The sequence below is a fragment of the Trypanosoma brucei genome, chromosome 9 (assembly GCF_000002445.2).
Source record: "Trypanosoma brucei brucei TREU927 chromosome 9, whole genome shotgun sequence".
Taxonomy (NCBI): domain Eukaryota; phylum Euglenozoa; class Kinetoplastea; order Trypanosomatida; family Trypanosomatidae; genus Trypanosoma; species Trypanosoma brucei.
Genome location: NC_007282.1, coordinates 2,731,738 through 2,758,457, shown reverse-complemented (window position 1 = coordinate 2,758,457; position 26,720 = coordinate 2,731,738). Strand labels below are relative to the sequence as shown.

Below are 26,720 nucleotides of genomic sequence, written 5' to 3'. Positions count from 1 at the left end.
AACAACAAATATAACACAAAATAATTCTAGCAAAGTAAGAGTGTTTGTCGTTGTCGTTCAAACTCATGGAACTCAAGGATGGTGTTGACTCATATTGAGTGGCTAATTAAGAAATGTTGAAATTATTGTAATTACGATAGGAGGTCTGTATAGCCATGTTAAGAGACCTAGATGAGTTATGGAATTTTTGAAAAAACATAATGCAAGTGATGAGGATATTGTAATCCATTTAGACGGATCTGATGTTATAGTTAGTGATGGAAATAAGTATGAGAATGGTGTGGAATATTTTATACAAAATACTGCTGAAAATGAAGAGAAGTTTAGTGGAGAAGATATAGTAAAAGAGAAGCATATTTCCCCTATTATATTCATGACAACATCAGAGTGTTATGCGCCTCAGTTGGATTTGGTTATGAATTCAGATCACAAGGAGCATGTGCAGAGATGTTTTTGGTTTTTTCATGTCGGTTACAGAAAAGGGGAGGATAATAAATTACCTCATTTACTGAAATCTCCTCCTAGTAGAAAACCTTATATTAGTGGTTGACCTTTAATAGCAAGAGTATGGGCAGTTAAAATGTTTGAATATGCATTTCAAGAGTTATTGTAAAAAAAATGAGGAGTGGTGGTCGGATCAAAGTATTTCAAAGCCTCTGCTAATATGGAGTGCCATTCAGGAAGAAGCTGTTGGAGAGAGATTTGTTTTGAAGAGAGGAATGATTGGATTAGATTATGAGGAGAGATACTTTTTGATTCTGACTAATAGTGAAGTTGGAAAGGTTCCATTCATCCATTTTCCTGTACAGCCAATTGCATGGAAAGAGAAAGCGAAATTAATTGTGAAAACCCTTACATAATGTAAATAGTTAAAAGGAAGAAATTTAATACGAGAAATTTGGTGAAAATTAAAATGTATTCAATAGATGGAAAGGAATGGGTGGTTAAATGTGGAAGTATTTGTTGTGATGCGATTAAAGGAGGGGATTTTGTTAAGGCTCTATAATTGTGAGTTTTTGAAGAACCCTATAGTACAGACCCAAGGGTGGCTCGCTACCAAGTACACTAAATGTATGTGCTGCCGCGGACACAGCAATTGCAATGAGCCAATAGATGCATCACACAATATCGTTCTATTCAGGAGCGAAACGTAGCCACTTAAAGTAAAGAGGTTCAGAAATGCTAGCAACAAGCCGTTTCCTAGTCTCATGCCTATCAATTCTAACTATGCTGCACAGGCTCGAAGCAGCGGTAGCAGAAGGTGAACACGCATATCTTTACCGGGAGCTGTGTGACTTAATACAGCTGCCGAATAGACTACCAAAGGCAACAGACGACACCACAAAAGCAGCTAGCGATCACATGGAAATTCAGAAACTTAATACATCAATGAGTCCGGCAGTATGGCGGGCCAATTTGCGAAGACAACAGAGAGAAAACGCCCACAGTACTAACCAGGCCAGGGCTCAGCGGACGAGTTAGCACAAAAGCGGTTGCAGTGACGATATTTCCGACTACTAAATTACAATGGTACAATTTCTCACCACCCTCTAAAAAAGACAAACGAAATAGCGTGCGAACGAGTGAAAACTGCACTACCTTATCATTCCAAACCAAAACTACGGTTCCAGATTAGCAACTGCAAGCGTGAAGTGGAAACCATAAATTTTTATATTTTTTAGATTCAGATATTGAGCAATGTAGCCTAGCATTCTAAAATATGAAACTTTTGTCTTAACTGAATAGTATTTTACCTCAATCCTTGAAAGAAGCAGGTCTGTGACATTCTTTTTTATTTACTTCTGTAAAATCCACACCTAAAAAAGCGCAGCAGTCGGAAAATACATCAGCATTTTTTTTTGGCGTTAAAGGAACAGATCAGCCAGAAAATGACACTGAAACAGCGACTTGCAGCCGTTTCTGTACTAATGGTTCTTTTTTATATGCAGCCAAGCGCTGCTGACACAGGAAAAGGCACACTAAGACAGGAGTTCGGCGCTCTTTGTGACTTAGTAAATTTGGCGCTGACGAAGACCATTGTACCACCATGAGATCAGAACCCAGGAGCCGCAGTTGCCGTGGTAGCAGCAATAAATCTAACAAGTAGCTCCGCAGTCTTCACTAACGTTTTGGAGGCATGTTATGCGATTGAGCAACTCAAAGTTAAAGATGTAGCGCCAAAAGGCGGCGCCGAGTTAGAAAAATGGAAAGAACACGGGGACTTTTGGCAACTAGGGCTAAAAAAACTTGTGGAACAAAAAACTAAGGCAGAATACGAAAAGTGGCGACAAGCCAAGCTAACCAGCAGAGCCAAAAAGCGGCTAGAATCAATGGCTCGGCAGGCTTTCAAGCTTTACAAGAAATATAAATTGGAGAAAGACAAGCTAACCCCGGCAGCAGTAAAAAAAGCAAAGCAAGATGCGCTTTACGGCAAAGACCAAACGGAAACAATGGAGACGACAGCGTCAGGGGGCGCGGGCCTGGCGGACAGATGCGGCAACCACGCCAGCCTAGGCACTTCTCTGGCCGGCCGGAGTCTCAGATGGGACCTGCATTGCTTGTGCGCTTTTAAAGCCGCTGACAACGACGCTGGCCAAGCGTGCTTCCCGGGGTGTGGGGCCACAGAAGACGGACACAACCTGGCAACCGTCGACTGGCCAGCCGCCAAGGAAGACAAAAAGATATGGGCAGTCTTCAAAAAAGAATGCCAAAAATTGCCAAAGGGACAGAGCCTAACAGCCGCAGCGCTGCACGCAGCGGTGGCAAACTTCAAAACTCAGCCTAGCAAAAAAAAAGCGATACCAACGAGGCCACAATGCATTTATTAGGCATAACAGCGGGCACGGCTGCCGACGGTTGCCTAGGTAAAACGGACACCAACGGCGGCAAATGCGTTCACTATAAAGGCGAACATTTTTCTGGCGAAAAAATAACGGTACCCTGGTTAGTAAGTCTCGAAGAAGCGCTAACGCAGCAGGAACACATTATAGCTGCAGCGCAAAGCATCAAGGATATAAATCAGCAAATTGACAACCTAAATGAGACGCTAAAGGACATAATATGGGACACGTAGGTCAAAAACCATGCTACAAAAGCAGAACAAACCGCGCCACGTGAGACGGACGACCTGACCAAAGAGTGCGAAGCCATAACGGTAGCAGCTGACTCCAAAAACAATGGAAAATGCAAATGGGAGGGCGGTGACGCGAAAGATGGAAAACACTGCAAATTGAATACGGCAGCAGTAGAACAACAAGCAGCTAAAGCATAAAAAGATGGAGCTACAGGAGGAGCAGCTTCAAATGGGTGTGCACGACACGGAAGTGATAAAGCCGCTTGTAAAAATGGCAAAACAGGCGACAAGCAAAATTGCGCATGGAGGAAGGGTAAAGATAATGAGCCTGATCTAGAAAAAGAAATGTGCCGAAATGGAAGCTTTTTGGTAAACAAACAATTCGCTCTCAGTGTTTTTGCTTTTGTGGCCTTGTTTTTCTAAAACAAATTTCCCCTTTTAAAAGAAATTTTTGCTATTTGATATATTTTAACAGGTAATTTACCTGAAAATAGTGTGTTTTTGTAAAATATTCTGATTCTGTGATTTTTTTCTGGCGCCTATATTTTTTTCCATTTTTTCTCCCTTTTTTGAATTTTTTTGACATTTTAGGGTTAGTATTTTTTAGGGTTTTTTCAAAGTTTTTAGATTTTTAGACCTTTAGATTTTTTGAATTTTTCTATTTTAACAACTTTTTAATTGTAATTTTGATTTTTTTATGCTTAAATTTTTTTTCAGCATTTTTTTAATTTCGTGAATTTTTGAATTTTAATTTAAAAATTTTTTTGACCTTTGATATTTTTTACTTTCCTTTTCCATCCGATATCGTTTTTTTTGGACCTCCCTTCCTTTTTATGCCGAGGTGTTTCGGGTTAGGGTTAATTTTCCTCCACGCTAATTTTTTAATTTTCTGAGTCGTTTTGGGGTTTAGCTTTTGTTTTTATTTTTTCAGCCGTCCAGCGGCTATTTTGTTATGGGACCTTAACCCTTATTCTCACAAGCCGTGCGGCGGCTTTTATTTTTTGTACTTCAGAAGCGTTTTAAAAAAATTTGCCTCTTTAATTTTTTCTAAATTTTCATTTTTTTGATTTTTTTGATTTTTAGTTTTTTTAAATATATTTTTTAATTTTGTTTAATTATTAAGCGTCTCTTTTTTCTGCAAACCCTAACCGTTTTTCATCCAGCATACATCTTTCCTTAAATTTTTTCCACCTTCTTTTTCATCCCCACATCGACCCAATATTTTTTTAATGATCCATGTTTTTCTTCTAGTGATATAGCGGCTGTTTTTTTACGGTACCCCGTCGTAGTTTCACTTCAGTCGTCCCTGTGCTTTTAAGGCGAGGCAAGTAGGAGCAGGAGAACGATATTCAGCATCAGCACATATCGCCAAATAGGCAGCAACCTTCAGCGATGCGTGCAGACAGCAAGCAGCACACAACAAACGCAACCTGTACAGCAGCTTGGTGCAAACCCAAAGAGAGAGAAAAGGACGACAAACCAAGGAACAGATGAAGCTGTAGCACCAGGAGACACAATTGTGGCGTGTATAATAACCCGGAGAAATGTGTCAATGCTCCAGGGAAACTGAAAGAGAAAAGAAATCTGTCTCCGGATGGATTGATTTCATTGATGGACAGGAGAGAGTTAAAACAAAATTCCGTGATTCCAGTATCCTCGTCAAAACGCGAATTGCTCTGATGGCTGACGCTTTTTTGAGTTTAATGCCATAATAAAATTTTTGAAAATTTTCAAGAATGTGCTATTTTGAAAAATTTAACATATTATATTTTTTGGAATTTTCTTCGTGCCTTCGTGGGAGTTTCCCCCCACTGGCGCGGCCATCAGCCATCACCGTAGAGCCCTGAGATGCTATCGGTCTGGCGACTGTGGCAGAGTCTCCCTTTTTTATTCAGCCTAATACACTTTCTATAACTTTTGTTGTAGCTCCGCAGTTGAACGGAATACAGCAGATGGGGCGAGAAACCTCCCACCCCAGACTCTCCAAAAGATGTCAATTAGCAATCCTTTTGTTTTGATTTTTGTTATTCGTTTATTATTCTCTTCCCCTTTTTCTGTTTCTGTTGCTTGTTGATTGCATACCCCCTCTGTCTCTGAGGGTGTCTGGACTATTCCTGCGTCCGGTGCTTTTCCTGCTAGCTCCACACTCGGCAATAAGGGGGAAAGTTGCAGAAAGGAAAGTGGGTTGTATAACTGTTACATTAGGGGAGGACTTCACATGCGGCCGGCTTCGTTCAACCGCAATGAGAAACTGCGCCAGTCTTTTGGAGAATAATACATCCTGCACACACACACACACCTTCCACCGCAAACCTAACACGTAACTCCTTCAAATCGGGACAGTTCATCAGGTGCAGCGCCGTTTCTTCGCAGTCGCCGCGTTGGCTGGTAACAGCGCGCTCTATCTTCATACCGTGCATCTTCTTTTGATGTAGGGTGAGGCCAGTTTTGCTAGCACACTGCCTTCCGCATGTCGGTCACACCCAACATGGATGCATTTGTATGCGGGGAATCAGTGGCACATAATTTTGTGCTTTTGCTGCATTTAACCTCGACTTCCTCACATTAGTGGAAAGCCTTACAGTGTCGGATGAGAGAGTCCCTGCAACTGAGCACTTTCTGGCGCACACCACACTGCTCCTCGCCTTTCCCCGGGACGTCAACGTTTCCTTCACGGGCACGCTTACGAGGGAATTGCACCACCACCACGGTACCGTCCTCCGTCACTATGCTCTTATGTTTGAATTTCTTGTGTAGTGACCGGGAAGAGCGTGTACCGAAGCTCGCCTCACACAGGTCACATTGAAACTACAGCTTCCGTGTATCCTGAGAGGCTGGCGCTGCTGGGGCTCTACCATCTCCTTGCAATGAGTCCTCGTTCTCTCGCCCCCTTTTCACGCGGCAACTACCGCTGCCTATGCCATGTATTGTTCTAAGGTGGTGTAATAGTCTGCCTGGTACTGCGAATTTGGAGGCACAGATGGTACAATGAAGCACCTGCGGTCTCATCGGGACTCGTGTGCTCGATGGTAGAGGAACGATCGCCACCACTGGAGGGGGCTCCGGGGGGATATCCACTGCGGGTGTTGCATCGCCGTATTTGATCCTCCGGAGGGCATCAGCTCGCACAAAGCCATGTTTGTTTACCATGTGCGTTACAGTACTCGAGCGGCATTGGTATGTGGCATCACATTCCGTACATTTGATCGGTTCGGAGGTTCTCTGAAGAGTGCGTGTCGCAACAAGTGGGGCTGTTTGTATTGTTGGTCCTATCGCTGCATGTTGTGGGTTGCACCATCGGCACTGTGGAGGCACACTCGGGTTGATCTTTCGCAACATCCATCCATAGTGTCTTGAAGACCCAACCCGAAAGCGTGCCAGTGCCGTTTCTTCTTCCCTCGTCAGTTCTTCCTTATGTTTTGTTGGAAAGTGGTTGCCCGTGATACCAAACCTATGAGTGTTCTCATGGACTTCTTCCGACCTAAGCACTCGCTTCGCATAAGCAATGATGTCGGGGATCCATGTATCTCGCAACTGTGGTAAATCAGCGGCCTTTTTGGCCATTTCATCACAAACCTCATTCCGTTTCACGCCACAATGGCCAAACACAAATTGCAGTTGGATACGCACCTTCCTTCTCTGAACTTGAAGCAGAAGCCTCCATAGTCGTCTCAGAATTGGGTCCGTTACGGCTAGGGGACCTGTCTGCAGTGCTGTTAACATTGACAGCGAGTCAGAGAAGATGGACAACCTGCTCGGTGTGCTTCTGTAAGCCGGGAGCCATTTCAGCAGCCGTTGCAGTCCTATCTCTAATGCTACGCATTCCGCTCTGTAACTACATGAGAGTTCCCCTGCTCCAGTTTTGGGTGCACAAATCAGCGTGTTGTTTCTATAGAGCAGAGCAACTGCTCCGGACTTCTCACCGAGGGACACGGATCCATCAGTCCACAATTCGTAGTGCTCTCGTCGCGGTGGCTCCTTCCCCCTCCGTGCAAAATGCCGTTCAATCCACTTTTCGGAAGCCTCCCTTTTGACATCGTCAGGGTCATCAGCGCACACAGGCTTTATCTGCGTGTGAAATAGCGGTCGGCAGCTGTGGCGGAGTGTCGATGTCTCCAGTGGGTGCTCGCGTGGCTCAATGCGGAGGTGGGGGTAGGACCGCATGATGCGGGAATGTAAGACTCTGACTGGATGTTTGCTGTGGTGTACTTCCTCAGCACTGCGGCGCAGACATCCGCCTCGTGACTCACACATCAGTATGAATTTCATGCTGCGCACAAGAGTGGCCGTCTTGAGTGGCAGGAGGTTTGCTTCCAGCAGAGAGTTCTCTTTGCGCGTCCCATGCGGTATGCCAGCTATGATGCGACTGGCTTTGTGTTGTGCTGCTGCAAGGAGGTCGCGACTTCGTTCCGAAGCGTCCCAGTACCATACCTCAATGCCATACATGGTGTGTGCCTGTACGAGTGCTAGATAAAAAGCTCTCAGTACTTGTCGTCTTGGCCCCCATGTAGAAGCTGAGATGGATGCTATCTGCAGTAGTCGGAAGTCCATCTTGCGTCTCGTTTCGGCTGCATGTGTTGCCATCCCCTGCAGACACTGGAATGTTACTCCGAGAAGCTTCGGTGTCCTGTCAGCTCCTATTCTTTCGCCGTCCAGTTGCAATGTAAGGGGGTGGCGCTCTATACACCCGAAGAGTGTGAACTTTGTTTTCGCTATATTGACAGACATGAAGTACTCTTGTGACCACTGTAACACCACGTTTAGGCCGCATTGCAGTGTGTGGTTGATGACATCCCTCTCTGTGTGTCTCGCAAGTAGCGTTAGGTCGTCTGCAAAGAATCCGTGCTGCAGCAACGGCACTTCTGCAAGGCGCTGGCTCAACGAGTTCATGACAATAATGAACATGATTGGGCCAAGGACAGTTCCTTGTGGCACTCCTCGCTCAAATGTTCTGCTTCTGGAAAGCCTCTCCTTGAATCTCACTCTTCCAGTTCGGTTACTCAGAAATGATACGCACCACTTCACAATGTAGGGTGATACCTTCATTCTGTGCATTTCCCTCGCAATTTTGTCGTGGTCTACTGTATCGAATGCCTTCTCGTAGTCAACGAATACAGCACCTGTACGATATTGGTGCGTGGGGCGGCAGAGGGCAGCGCGGACGTGCAGCGGTTGTTCGAGCGTTGAGCATCCGGGGCGAAAGCCTGATTGCTGCGGCGTCAGCTGGGACTCAACAGTGTCTCTAAGCCTCGCGGCAATTATGCGCTCCATGTCTTTGCAGAGACAGCTTGTGAGCGTCACAGGCCTGTAAGAATCGAGGTCCTCCGCCTTTTTTCCGGCCTTCAGGATGGGGATGATAACACCAATCTTCCATGCAGGCAGCACGACTCCCGTTCGTAGGCTCTCATTGAATAGCCTCAGAACAACATTCAGCGCTGTTCTACCGAAATGTTGTATTGCCTCGTTGTATAAGCAATCAGGTCCTGCTGCGGATCCGGTCGGAAGCAGTTTGATCGATCTCCATAGTTCAGCCATCGTGATGGGACTGAACTCACTCGCTATCGTCTTTATTGGTGCCGGTGGGTGTGAGTCGGGGTGCGTTCTTGCACGGGACGAGTACAGTTTACTGAACCTCTCAGCTTGATGGTAGTCCGTGATGGCCGCGTTATCAACAAGTACAGCCAGTGTGGTTAGTGGTCGTGGCGCATATACCTTCTTGACAATGTGCCAACTGCAGCGGTCTGACACCGCAAGTCTGGAGCATAGCGTTCTCCATCTCTTCTTTGTGGTACGGTCCAGGATCTGCTTACGCGTGGCTACCAACATTTCCCTTCGGTGGGAGGGTCCGCATCCAGCGATCTCTTCATCGAGTTTAGTGAGCGTTGGTGTCCAATGTGGTGGCGTTGCTCTGCAGCTACGGGGGACGAACATCTTCGTCGCAATGCGGATGGCGGAGCTCAATTTCTGTTCCAGGGTATTGACGTTCTTCTCTCTACCAATTTTCCTGCAGAGCTCGTCAACCTTGAGACGGAAATTCCTCCAGTTAGCTTTTAGCCATGCGTACATGGGCTTTCGAAGCCGCGGGCAACTCAGTGCATCTGTGTCATCTCCAACGATAAAGTCGAAAAATATGTTATGGTGATCGCTATCGGGAGAATACAGCGATGTCCACATGTACACTGTGCAATTCCTTGACAGTGTCACATCAAGGGTGGACTCCCCGTGGTGGCGCGCGTACCTGGTGCACTGACCAGTGTTGCAGACCAGAAACTGGTTGTCAATGCACCACTGTGTGAGGGTTTCACCCTTGGTATTTGGTGGGCTCGTGCGATCCCATGCCAACGCGTGTGCGTTAGCGTCTGCACCGATGAGCTGGTAACCGTCAGTTGTCAGAAGCGTATCTAGGTCAGTTGCCGTGAAGGTGTGTTTTGGTGGGACGTATGCCGACGTGACAGTCAGCGCCTTTCCACGTGCAAGGTGAATTGTTGCATGCACTTGTTCAATGCGACCAACAACGGCCATACCGATCTCAACTGGTAGGTCCTCCCTCACTAGTATTGATACACCACCTCCTTTGCAGTTACGAGCTATTCCGTGATGTTGGTAGCCAGCAACGCTAAAGCAAGCCGCCTCTTCAAGCGTCATCCTTGTCTCGCTCAACAGAAAAAAGGCGATCCGCTCATCAACAAGGGTTTTTTGGAGTGCTAATCTCTTTCCTTGAGATAGCCCGGCGCAGTTCCCTGCATCCCGCGCAACGACGGGCCGGGATTCTCTTCCATGTCACCGAACAGCAGCATCTTAGTGCGGATGATACTGCTGATGGCACGCTGGCACGTGCCCAGGGACCGACAAATGAAGAACGGTGTCCCAGCAAGACGCTGCTGATCCCTGTGCTGTATGATGCCGTAGCCGGAGCACATCAGTGTTTCCCATGAAAGGAACTCTGCTGGCTCTTGGCTTCCCCCGATGATACGGGGTACTGGACCCTGGCACCACGTTGAGGTGGCCGGCATCGCCAGGGGCCGTAGTTGTACTGCGCCGATGGCGTGTGTACGGCATGTTTGCCTAATAATGACTTAAAAGTCACGAGGAGTGCTTCCAGTAGTGCTGTTTTTTTTAGTATTTCGCCACTATTGTCGCTTTGGGTGCTGGGCCACAGGCTTCGCTGGCGAACTTGCTTCCGGTTGAGCTCCTGTTGCTTATACAACCTGCGGCAGCCGTGTCGTCCGAGTTGTCGCCGCAACGGCAGGCCAGGCCGTTGGCTAGAGATGTGCCGACCTTGTTGTCTGCGCTACCGTCATTGCCGCATGCTGCGTTGCCGCCGCTGCCGAACGTTGACTGCCAGGTACCCTTTGCTTCTGTGTTTCCTTCGCCGTACAGAACCTCCTTTAGGTCATAATTTATCGTTATCGTTGTCTTGTCCTTGGGCAACGCCGCTTTTTCTGCTTCGAGGTTAGGTATCGCTTCCAGTGCTTGTTGTTGTATACCGAACCGAAGTGTACCGGCGGTCATACGTGTAAGTTTTTCCGGTATATTTCCTATCTTTTTTGTGCCTAAATCCTTTTTTTTAGTTTGTGCCCAAGTGTTTTTGTGTTTTGCGTAGTTCTTGTCCTTTTTATGGTCTTGGACGTCGTCGAAGTTACTTCCGAAGAATTCTTCATCTGCTGCCGACATGTTATTGACGACTAACGTTTTTTGTTTCAGATTCTAGTGTTGGTTCAGCCTCGTTTCCAGTGGTTGAAGTCCCCTGTTCGCACGTGGTAAATAGTTGACACATTAGCGCGAATTCTTTGATATTGTGTCCTGCTGTCGGTGCACATTTATCCGCAAAAAGGACTACTGTTATTGCTGTTACTAATGTGGTTTGAAACATAGTGTGTGCCTCCTTGGTTCCTGTATATCGTTAGCGTTTGTTGAGAAGAGGTTTGTTTTGAAACATTGACATCATATGTGAAGAGTTTAATTTTTTATCGCTGTTAATATGCAACGTAAGGGTGACTTCATTTGATGATATTGTGATGTTTAACCTGTTCGTTGTTGTTTAGCATGGTCAAAAAAACACTTACGGTAAACTTCATTCTGGAGGTACACAGGTTGTTGCATCTTACTGTTTAGCACGTCAACTGTTGTCAGAAAGGTGTAATCACTCTCTTTTAAATAATGCATCACTATTGTTGCCGTAATTAAAAGCTTCTGGGTGTGACTCTGAGTGCATAACATAGCTACAATCTTGTATATTCACAGTCAATAGACCTTCAATTTTTATTTTGTGCCTTATCACCTTACCAACCATAATATCTTCGTTCAAAGCAGCATATTCAATATATTTTTCGAAATTTCGAAAGCTCACTTTGTTGGATAATAGTTTGGAAATTCCCGAATAGCCAACTATTTCTTTTACAACATCTCTCGAAATTGTGTTCGCATACCCAACGACATAACACGTCAGCTTTCCAATACTCGTCAAGTTCACCCCATGCTCTCCCCATATTCAATTTCTCTTGTGGCAATATTTCAAGGTATTGCAAATACATTGGCACCCTCATAAATATATCATCATCTGCTTTCATTATATAGGGATTAGCTGACTTGAATGTATAAACTGCAAATTTGAATCACAAATATGTTTTTCTACTCATCGTGAGATCTTATTCCCAGCCCCAATTCCTCAACCCTCCAACTTTTTTACTTGCTGTTGGATTCACATCACAAACAGGTAAAATTATAATATCCTGGTATAACTCTGCATCTCCTTCAACAATTTCTCTGAGCTCGCAATTATTATTTGTATGAGGGGAATGAGCATATACTATAAGCAACTTCCCACTAAAATTATTTGACTTACGTGCCAATTCATGGTAACTCTAACAAGTTTCCCTCTGTAGATTCCTTCTTCTGAATCTTTCATCATTATCTATGGAAGATATTCCAGATACAACAAAATAATCTTCAGTTTTCCAAATACTCATAACATCCTGCGAAACAAATCTCATATACTCATCTTCAACAATCTCCAGTGAAATGGATTCACCCTCACTAAACAAACTGTATAGTACACATATAAAATAATTACCATAGAAATAAAAGATAAACAACTCACTTTTGCATAGATACCTCCCATATGGTTTATAACTTCCTGTTTTCGTACTAATGAAAACTTTAAATATCTTATAATATCATAGAGGTTGTTAAGAAAGAAGTCAGTTGTGGCACTAAGGTGTTTATTTAAGGAAACAGTATTTACGTAAGCAATGTCTTTATATTGTTATCATGTATCTGTCGAAAGATGTATGTTCGGTGTGCGCACCTTATATTTTCACCTGCATCTATATTTCCCTCTACACATTGTTATGTGAATTGCAGTAGCTAGGTGCGCCACTGGGTCATGTGTGCTAAGATTTTAAAGACTTCTGCGCAACCTTCCCCGCCAATTGACTTTTATCATGAGAGACACATCATTATAAGTTGATAAACTACTGCTACTATTGTTATTACAACAATCATCTCCACTTTTCCATCTATCCATGTCTGAGTGAAATACAGCGCTTTATCGCCTCCTGTCTTGTTTCTCTGTGCTTTGCTGCGTCTTTTATTCCGTCCTTTACTTCCACATTTTCAGACTTTGGCGGTCACCGCCTCTGCCACTACCGATAAAATAGAGTCTCTGTGTCCCTCACTGTCCTCTCCATAGCTTTCTCTTATGTGGTGATGTCCGGCAGAGTGTAAGAAATTGCGAATATTTAAATCCTTTTATTTCTTCGTTCTTCTGAATTTCCTTTATTAATATTCCTCTTCTCTCCCATTCAACCATCTACTTCTTTAGTAGCAGTAGCACTGTTTTAAGTGCCTCTATTTTAGAAATACATACAGTTTTCTCCACCACACTTATTAAAAAATTAGTATATGCACACTTACAGCACTCCCCTATTATTATTATTAGCCATACTATTATCACTATTACTATTGCAACCCCAAAAGTACTAATAATTAAAAAATCAATAAAATGAACCAAAAAATGATTTTTATAATGGCAGTATTTTTTCATATTTTATTACCTTATTACTTTGGACCCATAGGACACATTCAGACATAAAATTTATATTTTTTAATTTTTCAACAATCTACACATTTTTGTCAAAAAGTTTTAAAATATAATAAATTTTAGAAAATTTATTTCTTTTCTAAAAATATAAATTTTTATGAATTTTATAAAATATAGCAAAACTCTTTTACACACAATTCTTAAAAGTATTATTCTAGAAGCAAAACTGCGAGAAAAAGAGGCTACTTGTTAATAACAGCATAATCGTTTCCTGTAGTGTTTGTTGTTCCTGCATTTTCACTGTTTTCTGTTTTTATTTTCTTTTTAACTTGTTTCTCATCTACTTCGCACTCCCCTTTGTTTTCGCTTTCTCCACCTTTCCATGAGCATTTCGCTCCTGTGCAAGGTTTTTTGTTATTTTTGTGTTGTGCGCATTCTTTTGTTTTTGCTAAGGTTGCGTCGTCACTATTTTTTTTTTGACATTCTTCTGAGCAACGTTTTTGTTTGCCCACGGTCGCGCATGGTAGATTAGGTCCTTCGTTATCTTGGCTTTTGACTTTACTGCATCTGCAGTGTGCTGTCGGATTGCAACGGCTTTTTTATGTTTTCGTAATTTTCCTAGCAGGTCGGTAAGCTGCTCCAGCCAAGGTATCACTTCGCTGGCTTTTCCCGCTCCTTGTGAAAGGCCGTTGTAGCTTACACATATCCCTCTTGTATCTTGTGCTGAGCAGTCTGTACCTAGATACACACCGAGGGTCGCCTTTGTTGTGTCTAACTTTATAAGGCTTGTTATGGCGTCTATTTTTGATTCTAGCTTCGCCGCAGTTATTTGGCTTGTCGTTTGAGTGTCACACAGTTTTTTCACTTCCTCCATCGTCGCTTGATTCGGCGGCGTACTACCTTGGGTCCATGTTGCCGACATGGCGGGATCGGCTCGGCATACTTTGTGTTGATTATGGGCGTTGTTGGTGCTTTCTTTCATGCAGAGGCACGCCAGCGTACCGAGGACCGTTTTTGTTTTTCCGCCATCCTTTTGTCCTGTGCAGAGCGCCTGCCTGCTGCCGCCTGTTGTCTCGTCGAAATTGTTTTTTGCCAAAGCTTGACCTGTTGCTTCCGTTTTTTGGCCGTAGACTGCTTCGTTTAGAAGCTGTTGTATTGTCTCGTCCGTTAGAAGGTCTGTCGATGGCGCGTCCGCTTCTGCTTGGAAGTGAAGCGCCACCGCTTCCGCCGCACGTTTCTGCACGTCGCGTCGGATTTCGGCTATCTGTTCTTCAGTTGCATGTTTTAGCCCTTGTTGCTCCCTCTTGGCTTTAAGTTTGTCTGTGCTCAGAAGCTCTTCTGCTTTGCTTTTCCATGCGGCCCATTTTCCTTTCCAGTCTGTTGTTTCATTGTAGTCGGCCTCAGGGAAATCCCTCGTTGTGTTTTTCCCTGGCCCTGCCCTGAAGAGTTCCCGCCATTCGTTTGTCGCCACCGACATGTTGAGGTCTAAGAGGTCGTTGAGGGCTGACGGTGGTTGTACGTTGCTGCTGGGTAACGAAGACCGCTGGCCGGCGAGTGTTACGATCGCACAAAGCGCCGTCGCTTCGTTAGCATTCGCGAGTTCAGAAAAATCGGCTGCCACCTTGAGTAAAAAGACCGATTATAGCACTGTCGACAGGAACAGTTGACGTGCCCACAGCATTGAATATTTTGGTTTCGCTTGCTCAAGTTCCCTCGCTATGATTGTTCTTATCTTGTCCCTTGTAGGCTCTGCCTGTCGTGATAAGCAGTGAGGGGGATCTGGGGAGGTTAGTAAGTTTTATTTTTTTAAAGGTTGTTACTGCGGTGTTTGATCGTTTCGCATGTTGTTGGCTGCACCTTGGCGACGAGTCGTGGTGCAATAATAGTGGATCGGCAGAATTTTCTTGTCTAGCGGGTTCGCCGCTGTTCGGAGTCATGGATCCTGATTCCTTGTTTTTCCTTCCATAAGAACCGGTTGCGCAGGCGCTCGGATTTAAGTTGACGGTAACGCTTTTACTTACCAGGGAGCCTTGCGATGTTATCTCTTTTCGCTGCAAATGATCTACTCCTGTTTTCAAAATCTAACCCATATTAATTTAAAAATCCGCAAATCACATTCATCCATCCGCCTATAAACACCATTCTCTTTCCCCTCTATTTTTCAACTAATCTTCAACCCACAAAACAGCTTCGTGAATCAGTATAAACAACTTACTCTAATTGTTAACGCCTCTGTTCAACGTTGTGTGAAAAAGCAGATCCTTTCCCATTTATGCAGTAGATTCTATCAGTTTTTGAGTAGCATATGGAAATCCTTCGCTTCTACCAACCCTGATGTATCATTTCTTTTACTGGGGTGTTGTCGCAAATACTGTCGTTTCGCTATGTATTTTATTTATTTTTTGTTAACTGCTGCTATCACAGTTTAAAAAATATAAAATCCACTTTTCCTTTACACTGCCCTATCTCTTTCCCTCTCGCATTTATTACCCTTCATAACCTCCTTGTGTATGGTTATGCACGTATACATCTTTGCGCTTAAAATTGTGGATATTATATATTTATTTTTCTTCCTCTGTTTCTGCAGTTCCTTTCATTAATATTTCTGGTTTCCACTATATCTCACTTACTCCGTCAGCTACTTCCATTTCATCCTCAAAATTGTTTAATATCCTTCATTTTGGGCCGTGACTTTAGTCTTTCTTTTTATTATCATTATCATTATTATCATTATTATTACTGCTCTTATTATAATATTAGTATATACACACTCACAACACTTTCCTATTATTATTATTATAACTCTAAGCAATACCCACAAAATAAATTAAATATACAATATTAGAATAACACTCATTTTTCATACCCCATCACTATACTATTTTACAGCTATATGCGACATTAACGCAAAAAGTTACTAATCTGAACATTTTTATGAAAGAGGGTTTAAATATATCTAACTATTTTAAAATAAAATAATAAACTCGAGATTAAATTCTAAATTTTTTAATTTTAGAAGAAAAACTGCAAGCAAAAGAGGGGCTTTCTTAATTGTAAAAGAATTGCTTGCTGTGGTGTTTGTGGTGGCTGGAGTTGTTGTAGTTTTTACAGAGTCGTTTTCACATTTGCTTTCTTTTTCATTATATTTGCACCCAACGTCGGGTTTACATGTCTCTTTGTCCAGTGATGTGCAGTCTATTTCTTTTTGTGCCGCTTTAATGGTGTCGCCGTCTTCTGGTTTTTGCGTTTTACCGCCAGTGTCGGTTAGTCTGTCGCTCATGCTCTGCGGATGTTTAGCTGCGGCTGCTACTAATACTTTTGCTGTCGCTATTTGGTTTTGGAGCGCGTTTATGCGTTCGGTCGCTTTTTCTCGGGCTCTTAGTGCAGTTATGATAGTAGTTAACTCGCTGACCCACGCCGCTTTGTCGAATTTGGGTATGCCGCTTGTCGCTTGGTTTGTGTATTTTATACATGCGCCGGTTGCCGACCCGTCGCAACCGGCGGTGTCGTATTTTCCCACGTAAAGGTCGGTTCCTTTGCCGTAAAATGCCTGCTTGGCTGTGTTCAGCGCGGTCTCTACTTTGCTTGCTGTTATCGTTGTTTCGGTTAGCACTGGGCACCTTGTGCGCAGTTTGTTCCAGGCCGCGGCCAGTGGTAGGCCGGTGGCTTCCCACTTTATCGATTGTTCGCTGTTTGGTCCACACGGTGCCGTCGGCGTCGGTGACATGTCGTTTTTCACAGCGCAAATGCAGGCCACTATGGTGGATATTGTTTTGATCGGATTGTGTGTGTTGGCGGCTTCTACGCAAGCGGTTTGGCGAGGTTCGGCGCTGTTGAGCCCTGCATCTTTTGTCCTAGTGTTTTTGTATCCGCCTGACCCGCCGTATATCGCTTTGTCTAGTGCTTGCTTTAACTCTGTATCGGGTTTGTCGTTGATGGTTGCGGCTGCTAATTGCTGCTGCGCGTCAAAGGCCAGTGCGGTGTAGTGTTTTATTTCCTGAGCCGCTGTGGCTAGCAAGGACATGTTTGTAGAGTCGTATCCGTACGGTTTGAGAACGGCGTCTAATTTAGTTTTTGAGTTGATTGCTTAGGCGGCTGTGGCCCAGGCTGTCATTTCAGCTTGAGTTCCCAGTTTTTCTTCCTTGGCCCGTTCCAGGTCACTTGAGCTACTTTTGTCAGACTTTGCTTTTTGGAATTTCGCTTGCCAAGTTGAATCCGCAAGGGACATGTTTAAAGCGAGCAGATCATTAATATCTGCTGCCGTCGTCGGTCGCGTCGGCTCGAATGTTATTTTGCCGTCCGCTAACTGCAGTGCTGGGCAAAGCAATGTCAGCGTTGCTATGTTGTCGTCGTCTGCCGGCGGTGTAGCTCTTGCCGCACCTGCGCTCAGCAAAGCTATTGTGGCTATCGCTCTTATCATGCCTGTTTCTCCTTGTATTTAGGTTGAGCGAGGTAAGGAGGTTGTTGTATTGTGTTTCTGCAGCTACTCCAGTTTTCTGATGTTGTAACCAGTCGTCGGTTGTTTTGAGTTTTGCCTTTTAATTTAATTGCTATAGATGTTCGAAGTGGTTTTGCGCTTGACTGCGATTTTGGCACTCTGCTCTTCCATGTGGAATCCGATGGCCATGTATTTGCTACTCCACAACTGATAATCTGCGGAATTAAGGAAGCATTAGTCAAAACTGCTTAATTCAGCTCTGACTCTGGTACTTCCTCCATATGAGTCGCTATTATTATACTTAGCCGCCCCTAGACATGCTTATTTGCTTGCTTCCACCGGTTATCAACTACAATTTCTTAGCGTTAAACAACTTCCCATCACTTGACACCTCTCCGCGAACCTCACCATATTCAAAATTCCATTTTTCACTGTCAATCAAATAAGTTTAAATTTCTGCCAAATCTTTTACACCAAATATCCTCTTTTCTCACTCTCTAAATTAACTTAAATTCATCGCAATCAATTTTTCCTTCTCCTCTCATGCCATTCGCTGTCCTGTGAAATAAATAAATACAGCCTTTCCAATTTTATCACTATGCGGAAAAGAAAATAATCTCTCTTCATAATCCAGACCAATCATTCCTCGCTTCAAAACAAATCTCTGTCCAACAGCTTCCTTTTAAGTAACACTACCAATTAGCAGTGTAGCATAAATACTCTTCTCTGGCAATCATTCATCACTTTCTTTCAGTAACTCTCCAAATGCACATTCAAATTTCTTAAATGCCCAGACTCTTGCTATTATATTTTCACCACTAAGATAGGGGTTTCCACTAGGAGGTGATTTTAGTAAATGAGGAAACTTTTTATCCTCCTCTTTCCTGTTTACAACATTGAAATACCAATAACATCTCTGCACATGCTCCTTGTGATCTGAGTTCATGAGCAAAATCAACTGAGGAGCATAACACTCTGATGTTGTCATGACTAAAATACTCCACAGCATCTTCACACTTTTGTCCGTCAGTAACAATAACATCAGACCCATCAAACAGTTATTACAATATCCTTATTACATGCATTCTGTTTTTCTAAAATTCCATAACCCATCTAGGCCTTTTAACATGACTATACAGACCACCCATTGCAATTATAATAATTGCAACATTGTTTAGTTTGGCACTCAATATGAGCCTACACCATCCTTGAGTTGCATGAGTTTGAACTACAACCACAAATATTCTTGGCTTCTTAAGGCCCTTCTCTGCCATATTTGCCGTTGTTTCTTCTTGAATAGGTACTGAGCTTGAAAATACTAAATATAACAGTATAAGTGTATAAATATAATATTTCATATTCTACTTTAGTATAAAACGGTGAGAGTGTTGTGAGTGTGCATATCCAAATATTATAATAAAAGAAGTAGTAATATTAATAGTAATGATAATAATAACAATGATAATGATAATAATGACTGTATATTTTTGCGACCTTGTACACTATTAATATAAAAGAATGTTTGCGAAAACCAAATTGGCTTCATAAATAGAATCAAAAAATGCCAAGAGTGAAGTAAGTGCCAACGGGTGAGTAGGATGGTAAGTGTGAGAGACACGAAGCACATGAGAAATATTGTTGATAGAACGCTATAGAGACAGACAGAAAGAGACAAGATAATGGAACGTACCAATTTTACAACACGGGCATGACAATACGCATAATCATACACAAGAAGATAGATGGTGAAAAATAAGTAGGAAAATGGTCCAGTGTGTAGCCTCAATGGAGTCGCCATGTTATACGCAGAAGCAACAACAGAAGAGAGAGAATGGAAAGATAACATGGAGTAAAACACTTGATACGAATCAGAGTAACACATCACAAGCTTGAGCAGGTAAAAGACTAAACGTTTGTCTGTAGTTGCGTCTATTACCGAAGTTAAGTAAGCAAATGCGGCAACAACGAATCAACCAAATTACTATTTTACCTAGTATTGGAGGAAGTGTCAGAATAAGCAACAAATTCAAAGAGACTAGGAGCTAGTGTAATAATGCATTGAAAACCAAAGACAAAAAATCGATAAAACGGTGCTCTCATACAAAATAGTGTTGAAATAGTAACTTTTACTGGTTTTTATACCAAGGAGAATTGGCTAAGGTATCGAAAAAAGCAAGAAGTTCGTTTATTTCGAGAGTAAAGCTATGCGAAGGAAGGGAATTTTATTTAAATGGCAAATATAGTTGGCTCGATAAGAGATAATTTTAAAAAGTGCAATTTATTTCATCTTAAAGGAGAAAAAACAGAGAGTAGTCATTTCATATTATTATTTTGTAGTTTTTTAGCTTTTTCTAATGGAGTACTGAAAAGAAACCAATAATGTCTGGAATAGTACAGAACAGCTACATCACGAGGAATTTGAGACTCGGGGAAAGAAAGCTCACCAAAATAACCGACCTCAAATCCAAATGACATCATGGATCAAATAAAATAATGAGGAGCTAAAGGCGGACTCCAACTTATCTAAGGCAACATCCCGCTAGCTCAGCCATCATCATAACACACAAAATGTGACAAGGAAAAAAGGTAAAAACTAAATTTCACCACAAAAGATTAAGACAGCTTTACAAAGCAACGTCACTGTCATGCGCCGCTAAGACGTGAGTGCAGCTAACTTCTAGAAGTGTGACAGACAGACGCTTGAAAAGTGCAGAAGTACACAGTGTGGACAGCTCCACTGACCAGCGGGTAGCACACTCAAAAAGTACATGACTGAACCGACCACGGCTGCCCCACGACGGTAATACTAAGTTTCAGCACCGAAGAACAAGTTTTCACTAAGAATAACAAGCAAACAATGGTGATCTACACGAAGTACAAGTCAATGGACCCCAAATTAGGTTAAGCAGTAACACTACCTCATAACGAACCTTGAACTTGAGTAGACTGGAAGAGGCAGCAAAAGTCTACTCAAACTATATGATTGACTAGTCTTCTTTCCATACAACTTTAAGAAACAAAAAATAGGACTAAAAACAAATAAGAGAGCTACAGCTGACTGCAAGCAATGTGTGGCACGACTAGACCACAAACACAGCTCACGCAATGCACGCCGCGAGCACTGAAAACCATGATAGCACTTGCGTTTGCGAGCGTGCCAAAACTTAGAGCAAACGCAGCAGTTGCGGCGGGTGAAAACGCAGCACTATTCCGTGGTCTGCGCACGATTTTGAGCGCAGCTGAGACCAAAATAACCCTCGGTAGCGAAACCACAGCGGAAGACCCGAACATCGGAGCAATCCAGCAACTAAACCTAACATTCAGTAAACCAACGTGGAAAGCCGTCTTTAAAACAAAACCAGGCGAGGGAAACTGGCGAGACGAGATACCCGACACACACAAAGAGAACAAACAATGGAAGGCTCTCTATCCCGCCTGGCTAAAAGCTGCCCAGGCAGAAGAGGAAGACACCGAACCAAATGTCCTCAAAGAAGTCGGCGCAGCCAAGTTGTCAAAACACCAAAAGATTTATTTCGGCTCTGAAGTAGCCAAGGTAGCAGCACAAGCTGCAAAAATCGCCGAAAATTTGCAGGAGCTGAAAACGCACGAAAGATCAAGAGACGCGGAATCCGCTCACAAGCTGCTAAAAACAGCAGCCTTCGGTGGAGCCGACAAGGCCAGAACGAGACTAAAACACACGGACATGTTCACGTCAGGCTGCGCGGCAGACCCACAAGTGTGCTGCAAAGATGACACAAACACCGGCAAGCCACCAATAACAGTAGCCGGCGTCATAATGTGCGTTTGCGCAGCCGATGCAAACGAACCAAAAGCATGTATCAACCCCCAAACCGCGCTAACAACCTGGGCCAATCCAAGCACCGCAACAGCAACAGAATGGCCAAAAATCAGTGCCTACTGCACAGCAAACAGCGGGCAGGAAATAAACGTCGACTCTATCGACGCAGCTCTTGACCGAGTCCTAGCCACAGGGCGGTTTGACACAAAAAAACTATACATCGGTGCCGCCAACAGTGGTGCTTGTAGGAGCGGAAGCGCAAACGGCTTTTGCACAACATACACCGCCGCGTCAGCAACGGACACAAGCAAACTCAACTCAGCACCGTGGCTGGCAAACGTAAGGAAAGCAACGAGGGCACTGCGGCTTTCAAAGGAAGCAACAGAGGAAGCGAAACGACTCAAAACACAAATAGCCACACTCTATGCAGGCCTATCCGGGACGGCAGCAGCGGCAACACAAATCCCAGAGCCACCTGCACTTGATAAAGGAACAACAGTGGCAAGGGTGACTGAATTAAACACTAACTGCGAACAACACAAAATCAACAAAACTGCACGCGAAAATACAGGTAAATGAAAATGGGATGTAACTACGGAAAAAGATGGAAAGTGCACAGTATATGAAAGTAAAGTTACAACTCAGACGAGTGCAGGCACGGAAGGAGAACAAACAAGGGCAGCAGGAAAAAACAACAGATAAATTTAAAAGGAAAACTGAGAAAGATTGCAAATGGGAAGGACCAGAGTGCAAAAAAAAAAATCCGGCTCTTTTGTAAAAAAGTAATTTGCTCTGATGGCAGCTGATTTTGTGAGTTTATTAGAATTCTAGCTTTCTAAAGATTCTTGCTCAAATGTATGAAATTTGTTAAAATTTGATAGAATTTGCTAAAATGTTATAAATACTATAAATTTTCAATGAAAATGCGCAAAATGCTGAACATTAAAAAATATGTAATTTTGGTATGAATGTTTCTTATAAGTGCAAAGTCGTAGGGTGTTAGGTAAAAAATAAGTGATATTCTAATATGGTTTAGTTGTTTTATTGTTTTTACGCGTATTAGTTACGTCTAAAATAATTTTTGGAGAGTATTGTGGCTGTGTATATACTAATATTACAATAATAATTGTGGTTGTTAAGACAAAAGACACTGACAAAACAAAAGCACTTAAAATAATTTGAATGATGCAATTCAAGTAAGAGAGAGAGTAAGGCATAGAGAACACAAATAATTTTATCAAGAGTAGCTAAGAAATACAAAGACATTGATTTATGCAATATTCGCAGTTGTGAACAAATCATGACTATGGGAATCATTGTATATAATGATATGATGAAGTGAATATTAGAGAGAGAAGCAAAGTCTAGCGTACAAGGGATGTGGAAGCGCTACTTTATCCACAGAAAAAGCAATAGAAGACAAAGTGGAAGTATAGAAAATACAGAATGAACCAAAAAAATTCACAGCAGGTAACTACGGGGTAAACTAATACAGGAAAGACAAACGGTGACTTATATTTTACACAGCAATGGGATGATGTGGCTGTAGAAATGGCAGCCAACGAGTGTAATTCGTAATTTGATAACGAATATTGATTACTATCTGCACAGGCAAGCAACTGAAAATTCAAAGAGTGTGAAGTGTTTGTAGAAGCTAATTTCAGCAGACGGCAGAACACCATAAACCAGCAGCAGCGGCGTGGTATTGTCAGTCTGCCACTGCGCAGTAGCAAAATATATTGCAGCCTATAATGCAGATAATCAAAAATATCATAGGCAACTCTAGAGTTTATGATGTTTGTAACGTCAGCACCGGGAGCCTGGGCCCGCAATTTTAACAAAAACTAAAAAAAGGCGCTAACCCAAGCTAGTTTTCCCTAGTGGTTACACATTCCCTCCAACAGCTGCGTTCCCAAAAAACTTGAAGCAAGCGCTGCTATCTCTGAACCACATTCATCACAGCTTCCGATACTCCGAAAGGCAAGAACCGCACGTGCGAACATATTGCTTCATAGATTTTAAGCCGACTGAAAGGATGTGGAGACTAGCAGCGGTGGTAGCAGCAATAGCGATATCCAATGCCCAGCTAGGAGAGTCAGCACACAAAAAGCCCTTAAAAGTGGCAGCAATGCAAAAAGTTTGCCATTTATCACTTGAAATGACAAAGGTCCCGGCATACGTCGCCGGCCGTCTACAAAAGCTTGGACAAGAAGCAATGGAGCTGCAAGAACTACAACAGATTCTGCTTACAGCAGTTCTACCAACTGACGGAGCGGTGTACGAGGAAATGTCAACACTGTTACTGCCAGCCAGTAAGCTAGTAGTCGAAACAGCCCAAAAAATACAAAACGGAGCGGAAAGAGCCATACTAACAGCAAGGCGCTGCGCTTTCTACGGAGGCAAAATCCACGAATTTGTTAGTGTCTTTTTCCAGGCAGCAACAGCAGGATCAAACTACTGCATCAAGGGGACGACAAACGAAGCAAAGGCAAATGAACTTGATTGCATCGCGGATGCTACCGGACGTAGCCCGCCGCTACTAAAATCCAGCAGCTCGGAGGAGCCTAACGTGGCCGGCAAATACGCAGCCCTAAAAGACGCCGGCGCCGAACTAGCTGCCGACGGCAGCGAAGCAGACTGAGGACTCACCATGCACGACTCAACAGATGGCGGCTACATTAACGGCCAGAACATAGTTCAAGCAGTCAACTGGGGCGGCGAATTGTTCACGACATCAACGGGCAGTGCTCCGACCCAAACAAACTGGCAGACGAAAACGGCGCCAACAGCCGACGATTCAACATACCAAGAATGCTCAAAGCACCTGGCAGAGATCGTCGACCAACTTAAGTCAGCAGAACAAGCGGACAAACTGTTGCTTCTCTTAGGCACAGATCAGTCAACATGGCAAGACCTCAAAATTCCAGCGAAAACTGTGGTGGATAAGTACCCCGAAAAAGAGATAACTGTCAAAGCCAACAAGCTCAAGAGCATACACGAAACAATCAAAAAATTCAAGCAGGCCAACTTAGCAGCTAATAAAGCAGAACAAGCAGTAGCAGCAGCAACACTTGTTCGCATCGCTCTGAACGAAACAGCATGTCAACTCGCAGCAGCGCAGGACGACAAAGAAGGTTGTCAAGTTACCAAAGCGGAGGCGGCCAAATGCGAAGGCAAGGGCCAAGCTGAATGCGGCACCACTAAGGGTTGCGAATGGAATAAAACAAAAGAAAAGTGCAAAATCACAGAGAAAGCACAAAAAGCAGATGTAACAAAAGAAGATGGAAAAACAACCACAAACACCACAGGGAGCAATTCATTTGTGATTAAGAAGGTTTCTCTTTTGCTTGCATTTTTGCTTTTTTAATTTCCCCTCTTTTTCTTCCTTGCTAAAACTTTGGTTAAAATTTCTGATATATTTTAACACGTAAATCCAGCCGAGATTTTGTTTGTTGGTTGTAAAAAAACTTCTGATTCTGTAAATTTTTTTTGTTTTTCTGACAACTAAAAATTTTTTTCTCTTTCCTTTTTTTTTGGAGTTTTTTTTGTGCAGCCGGGGAAATGGGGAGGGGGGATAGTTAGGGTTAGGGTTAGGGTTATGATTTTTTTTCTTGGTTTTTTTATACTACCAATGATACGTCACGATTTTGGTTCTTTTTTTGATGTGGCCCTAACCCTTATTGATGAAGCAGACATTTTTGTTTACGTTTACATCTGCAGCTCTAATTTCCATCTCAATATCGACCCATTTTTTGATTCACTTTTTTTTTGTGGCACAGCAGCTCTCTTTTTAGTGAAACCCTAACCCTTATTTGAACGGCAGCATCCTCGCTTAAATTTTTCTCATACTAATTTTATTCCCACATTGTTACAATTGTACTCTTGTAGCTTTCGCTAATTTCGCCTCTGAACGTTTCGTAGGGACAGGCTTCAAACTTTTTTTAAAGACCCTGGTGTGTGGCCTATGGCGCTGCACCGCCGTTTTTTTAGCGCTGGCAAGCATTGAAACAAGAACAACCTCGGTAAGGCAATGGCTTACTACTATGTTCAAAAAATGGAAAAGCTAACAACAGCTGCAGAAGGGGTAAAACAAGAAGGAGAGAAAAAATACAGGAGGCGAGACAGGAGAAAAGAAAGACGGGGATAAAACAACTGCAACTGCAACTGCACTAGCCACATTACATCGGATGCCTGTACAAAAGGGCAATAACTTCAAATGGAATAATAAAGCTTGAAGTGATTCTAGTTTACTTGTAAATAACAAATCGGCTCTGACGGCTGCTGCTTTTACTATTTTTGTAGCATTCAACAATTTTTAAAATCTTTTCTTGATTATATAAAATTTATAAATTTATCTGAACTTTATATACCTTTACACTTTCTGATGAAAATGTGAAAATGAGTGATATTCTAACTTTTCTTGTATTTTTTTATTAATGCAAATTAGTTAGGGCTATAATGATGATAATGATAGGAGAGTCTTGTGAGTGTGTGTCTATACGAATATTATAATAAGAGCAGTAATAATAATAATAATAATAATGATGATAATGATAGGAGAGTCTTGTGAGTGTGTGTCTATACGAATATTATAATAAGAGCAGTAATAATAATAATAATAATGATGATGATAATGATAGAAGAGTGTTGTGAGTGTGTATATACGAATATTATAATGAGAGCAATAATGAGAGTACGAAGTGGATTCGATAAATAGAAACATTTTTAAAAATTCCAAGGATGCAATGGGAGTAAGTAGAAGAGTGAAGAGGAGAATGAGGAGATGAAATATAGGCAGTTCATGCTCAAACATGATTATGGATATTATTATACATAACTAGATTGTAGAAAGAATAATCAGGGAGAGTCGAATTCCAGTGTATAAGCTAAGGAGAGTAACTACGGAATCTGTAGAAACAGTGACAGAAAGCGGAAAGGAAGAAAGGAAAATAAGGAATATAATACCTTTGTACCTTATAGCAACATTGGAGGTAATTGACGAGATAAAGAGCGTATAACTCATCTTAAAGTGCTTGTGGTACCTGTATTAACGACAGCTAGAAAGTGTATTCAGAGGCAAGCGTACAATGGCCACAGTTGAACTTACAGAAAGAAACAAAAGTAGCGCTAAATTAGTAAAAATAGAAGCAGATAAAAGAATGAGTCAAAACCGGCATGGTATATCGGTGATCAAAGCGTTTTTGAATGAGAAGATAGTGTGGAAACACTGAGTCTTCGTTGTTTTGAGACGTAGCCAAATCGGCAAGGTATTGTATGGGCGCAAACATTTCTTTATTTTCTGTATTAGCATCCAAAATGTAAAAAGCAAGTCTAAGCTGCAGATTTGGCATGTTAGAAGCTAAAAAAC

The 26,720-nt window shown here is 42.7% G+C and overlaps 2 protein-coding genes and 11 pseudogenes across 2 annotated transcripts, besides 14 other annotated features; 7 read left to right on the top strand and 6 right to left on the bottom strand.

Annotated features, from left to right (window-relative positions):
- Positions 1–58: 58 nt before the first annotated feature.
- On the top strand, positions 59–1,000 carry Tb09.244.1010 (annotated as a pseudogene).
- Positions 1,001–1,179: 179 nt separating this feature from the next.
- Tb09.v2.0340 lies at positions 1,180–1,476 on the top strand (annotated as a pseudogene).
- A 413-nt stretch (positions 1,477–1,889) lies between these two features.
- Positions 1,890–3,496, top strand: Tb09.244.1020 (annotated as a pseudogene).
- A 312-nt stretch (positions 3,497–3,808) lies between these two features.
- Positions 3,809–3,839: a sequence feature (AT_rich).
- Positions 3,840–4,107: 268 nt separating this feature from the next.
- Positions 4,108–4,186: a sequence feature (A-rich).
- A 384-nt stretch (positions 4,187–4,570) lies between these two features.
- On the top strand, positions 4,571–4,785 carry Tb09.v2.0330 (annotated as a pseudogene).
- Positions 4,786–4,841: 56 nt separating this feature from the next.
- Positions 4,842–5,092: a repeat region.
- Positions 4,842–10,094: a repeat region.
- Positions 4,872–10,096: a repeat region.
- Positions 10,097–10,240: 144 nt separating this feature from the next.
- Tb09.244.1050 lies at positions 10,241–10,946 on the bottom strand (annotated as a pseudogene).
- Positions 10,947–12,998: 2,052 nt separating this feature from the next.
- Positions 12,999–13,038: a microsatellite.
- A 124-nt stretch (positions 13,039–13,162) lies between these two features.
- Positions 13,163–13,187: a sequence feature (AT_rich).
- A 28-nt stretch (positions 13,188–13,215) lies between these two features.
- Positions 13,216–13,291: a sequence feature (AT_rich).
- Positions 13,292–13,324: 33 nt separating this feature from the next.
- On the bottom strand, positions 13,325–14,796 carry Tb09.244.1070 (annotated as a pseudogene).
- A 1,025-nt stretch (positions 14,797–15,821) lies between these two features.
- Positions 15,822–15,867: a microsatellite.
- Positions 15,868–16,060: 193 nt separating this feature from the next.
- Positions 16,061–16,098: a sequence feature (AT_rich).
- Tb09.244.1090 lies at positions 16,081–17,535 on the bottom strand (annotated as a pseudogene).
- Positions 17,536–17,902: 367 nt separating this feature from the next.
- On the bottom strand, positions 17,903–18,911 carry Tb09.244.1100 (annotated as a pseudogene).
- A 53-nt stretch (positions 18,912–18,964) lies between these two features.
- Tb09.v1.0900 (hypothetical protein) lies at positions 18,965–19,435 on the bottom strand (the record flags this gene model as incomplete). The annotated part of the gene is made up of 1 exon (XM_822660.1): positions 18,965–19,435. The coding sequence occupies one exon, from the start codon at positions 19,433–19,435 to the stop codon at positions 18,965–18,967; it is 471 nt and encodes a 156-aa protein (XP_827753.1).
- Positions 18,967–19,028: a microsatellite.
- Positions 19,436–20,683: 1,248 nt separating the features above from the next.
- Positions 20,684–22,183, top strand: Tb09.244.1110 (annotated as a pseudogene).
- A 563-nt stretch (positions 22,184–22,746) lies between these two features.
- Positions 22,747–23,034, bottom strand: Tb09.244.1120 (hypothetical protein, unlikely; the record flags this gene model as incomplete). Its single annotated transcript, XM_822659.1, has 1 exon — positions 22,747–23,034. One exon carries the CDS (start codon positions 23,032–23,034, stop codon positions 22,747–22,749), a length of 288 nt encoding a protein of 95 aa, XP_827752.1.
- Positions 23,035–23,387: 353 nt separating this feature from the next.
- Tb09.244.1130 lies at positions 23,388–24,719 on the top strand (annotated as a pseudogene).
- A 210-nt stretch (positions 24,720–24,929) lies between these two features.
- Positions 24,930–24,951: a microsatellite.
- Positions 24,952–25,408: 457 nt separating this feature from the next.
- Positions 25,409–25,671, top strand: Tb09.v2.0320 (annotated as a pseudogene).
- A 12-nt stretch (positions 25,672–25,683) lies between these two features.
- Positions 25,684–25,707: a sequence feature (AT_rich).
- Positions 25,708–25,857: 150 nt separating this feature from the next.
- Positions 25,858–25,991: a microsatellite.
- Between the last annotated feature and the right edge of the window lie 729 nt (positions 25,992–26,720).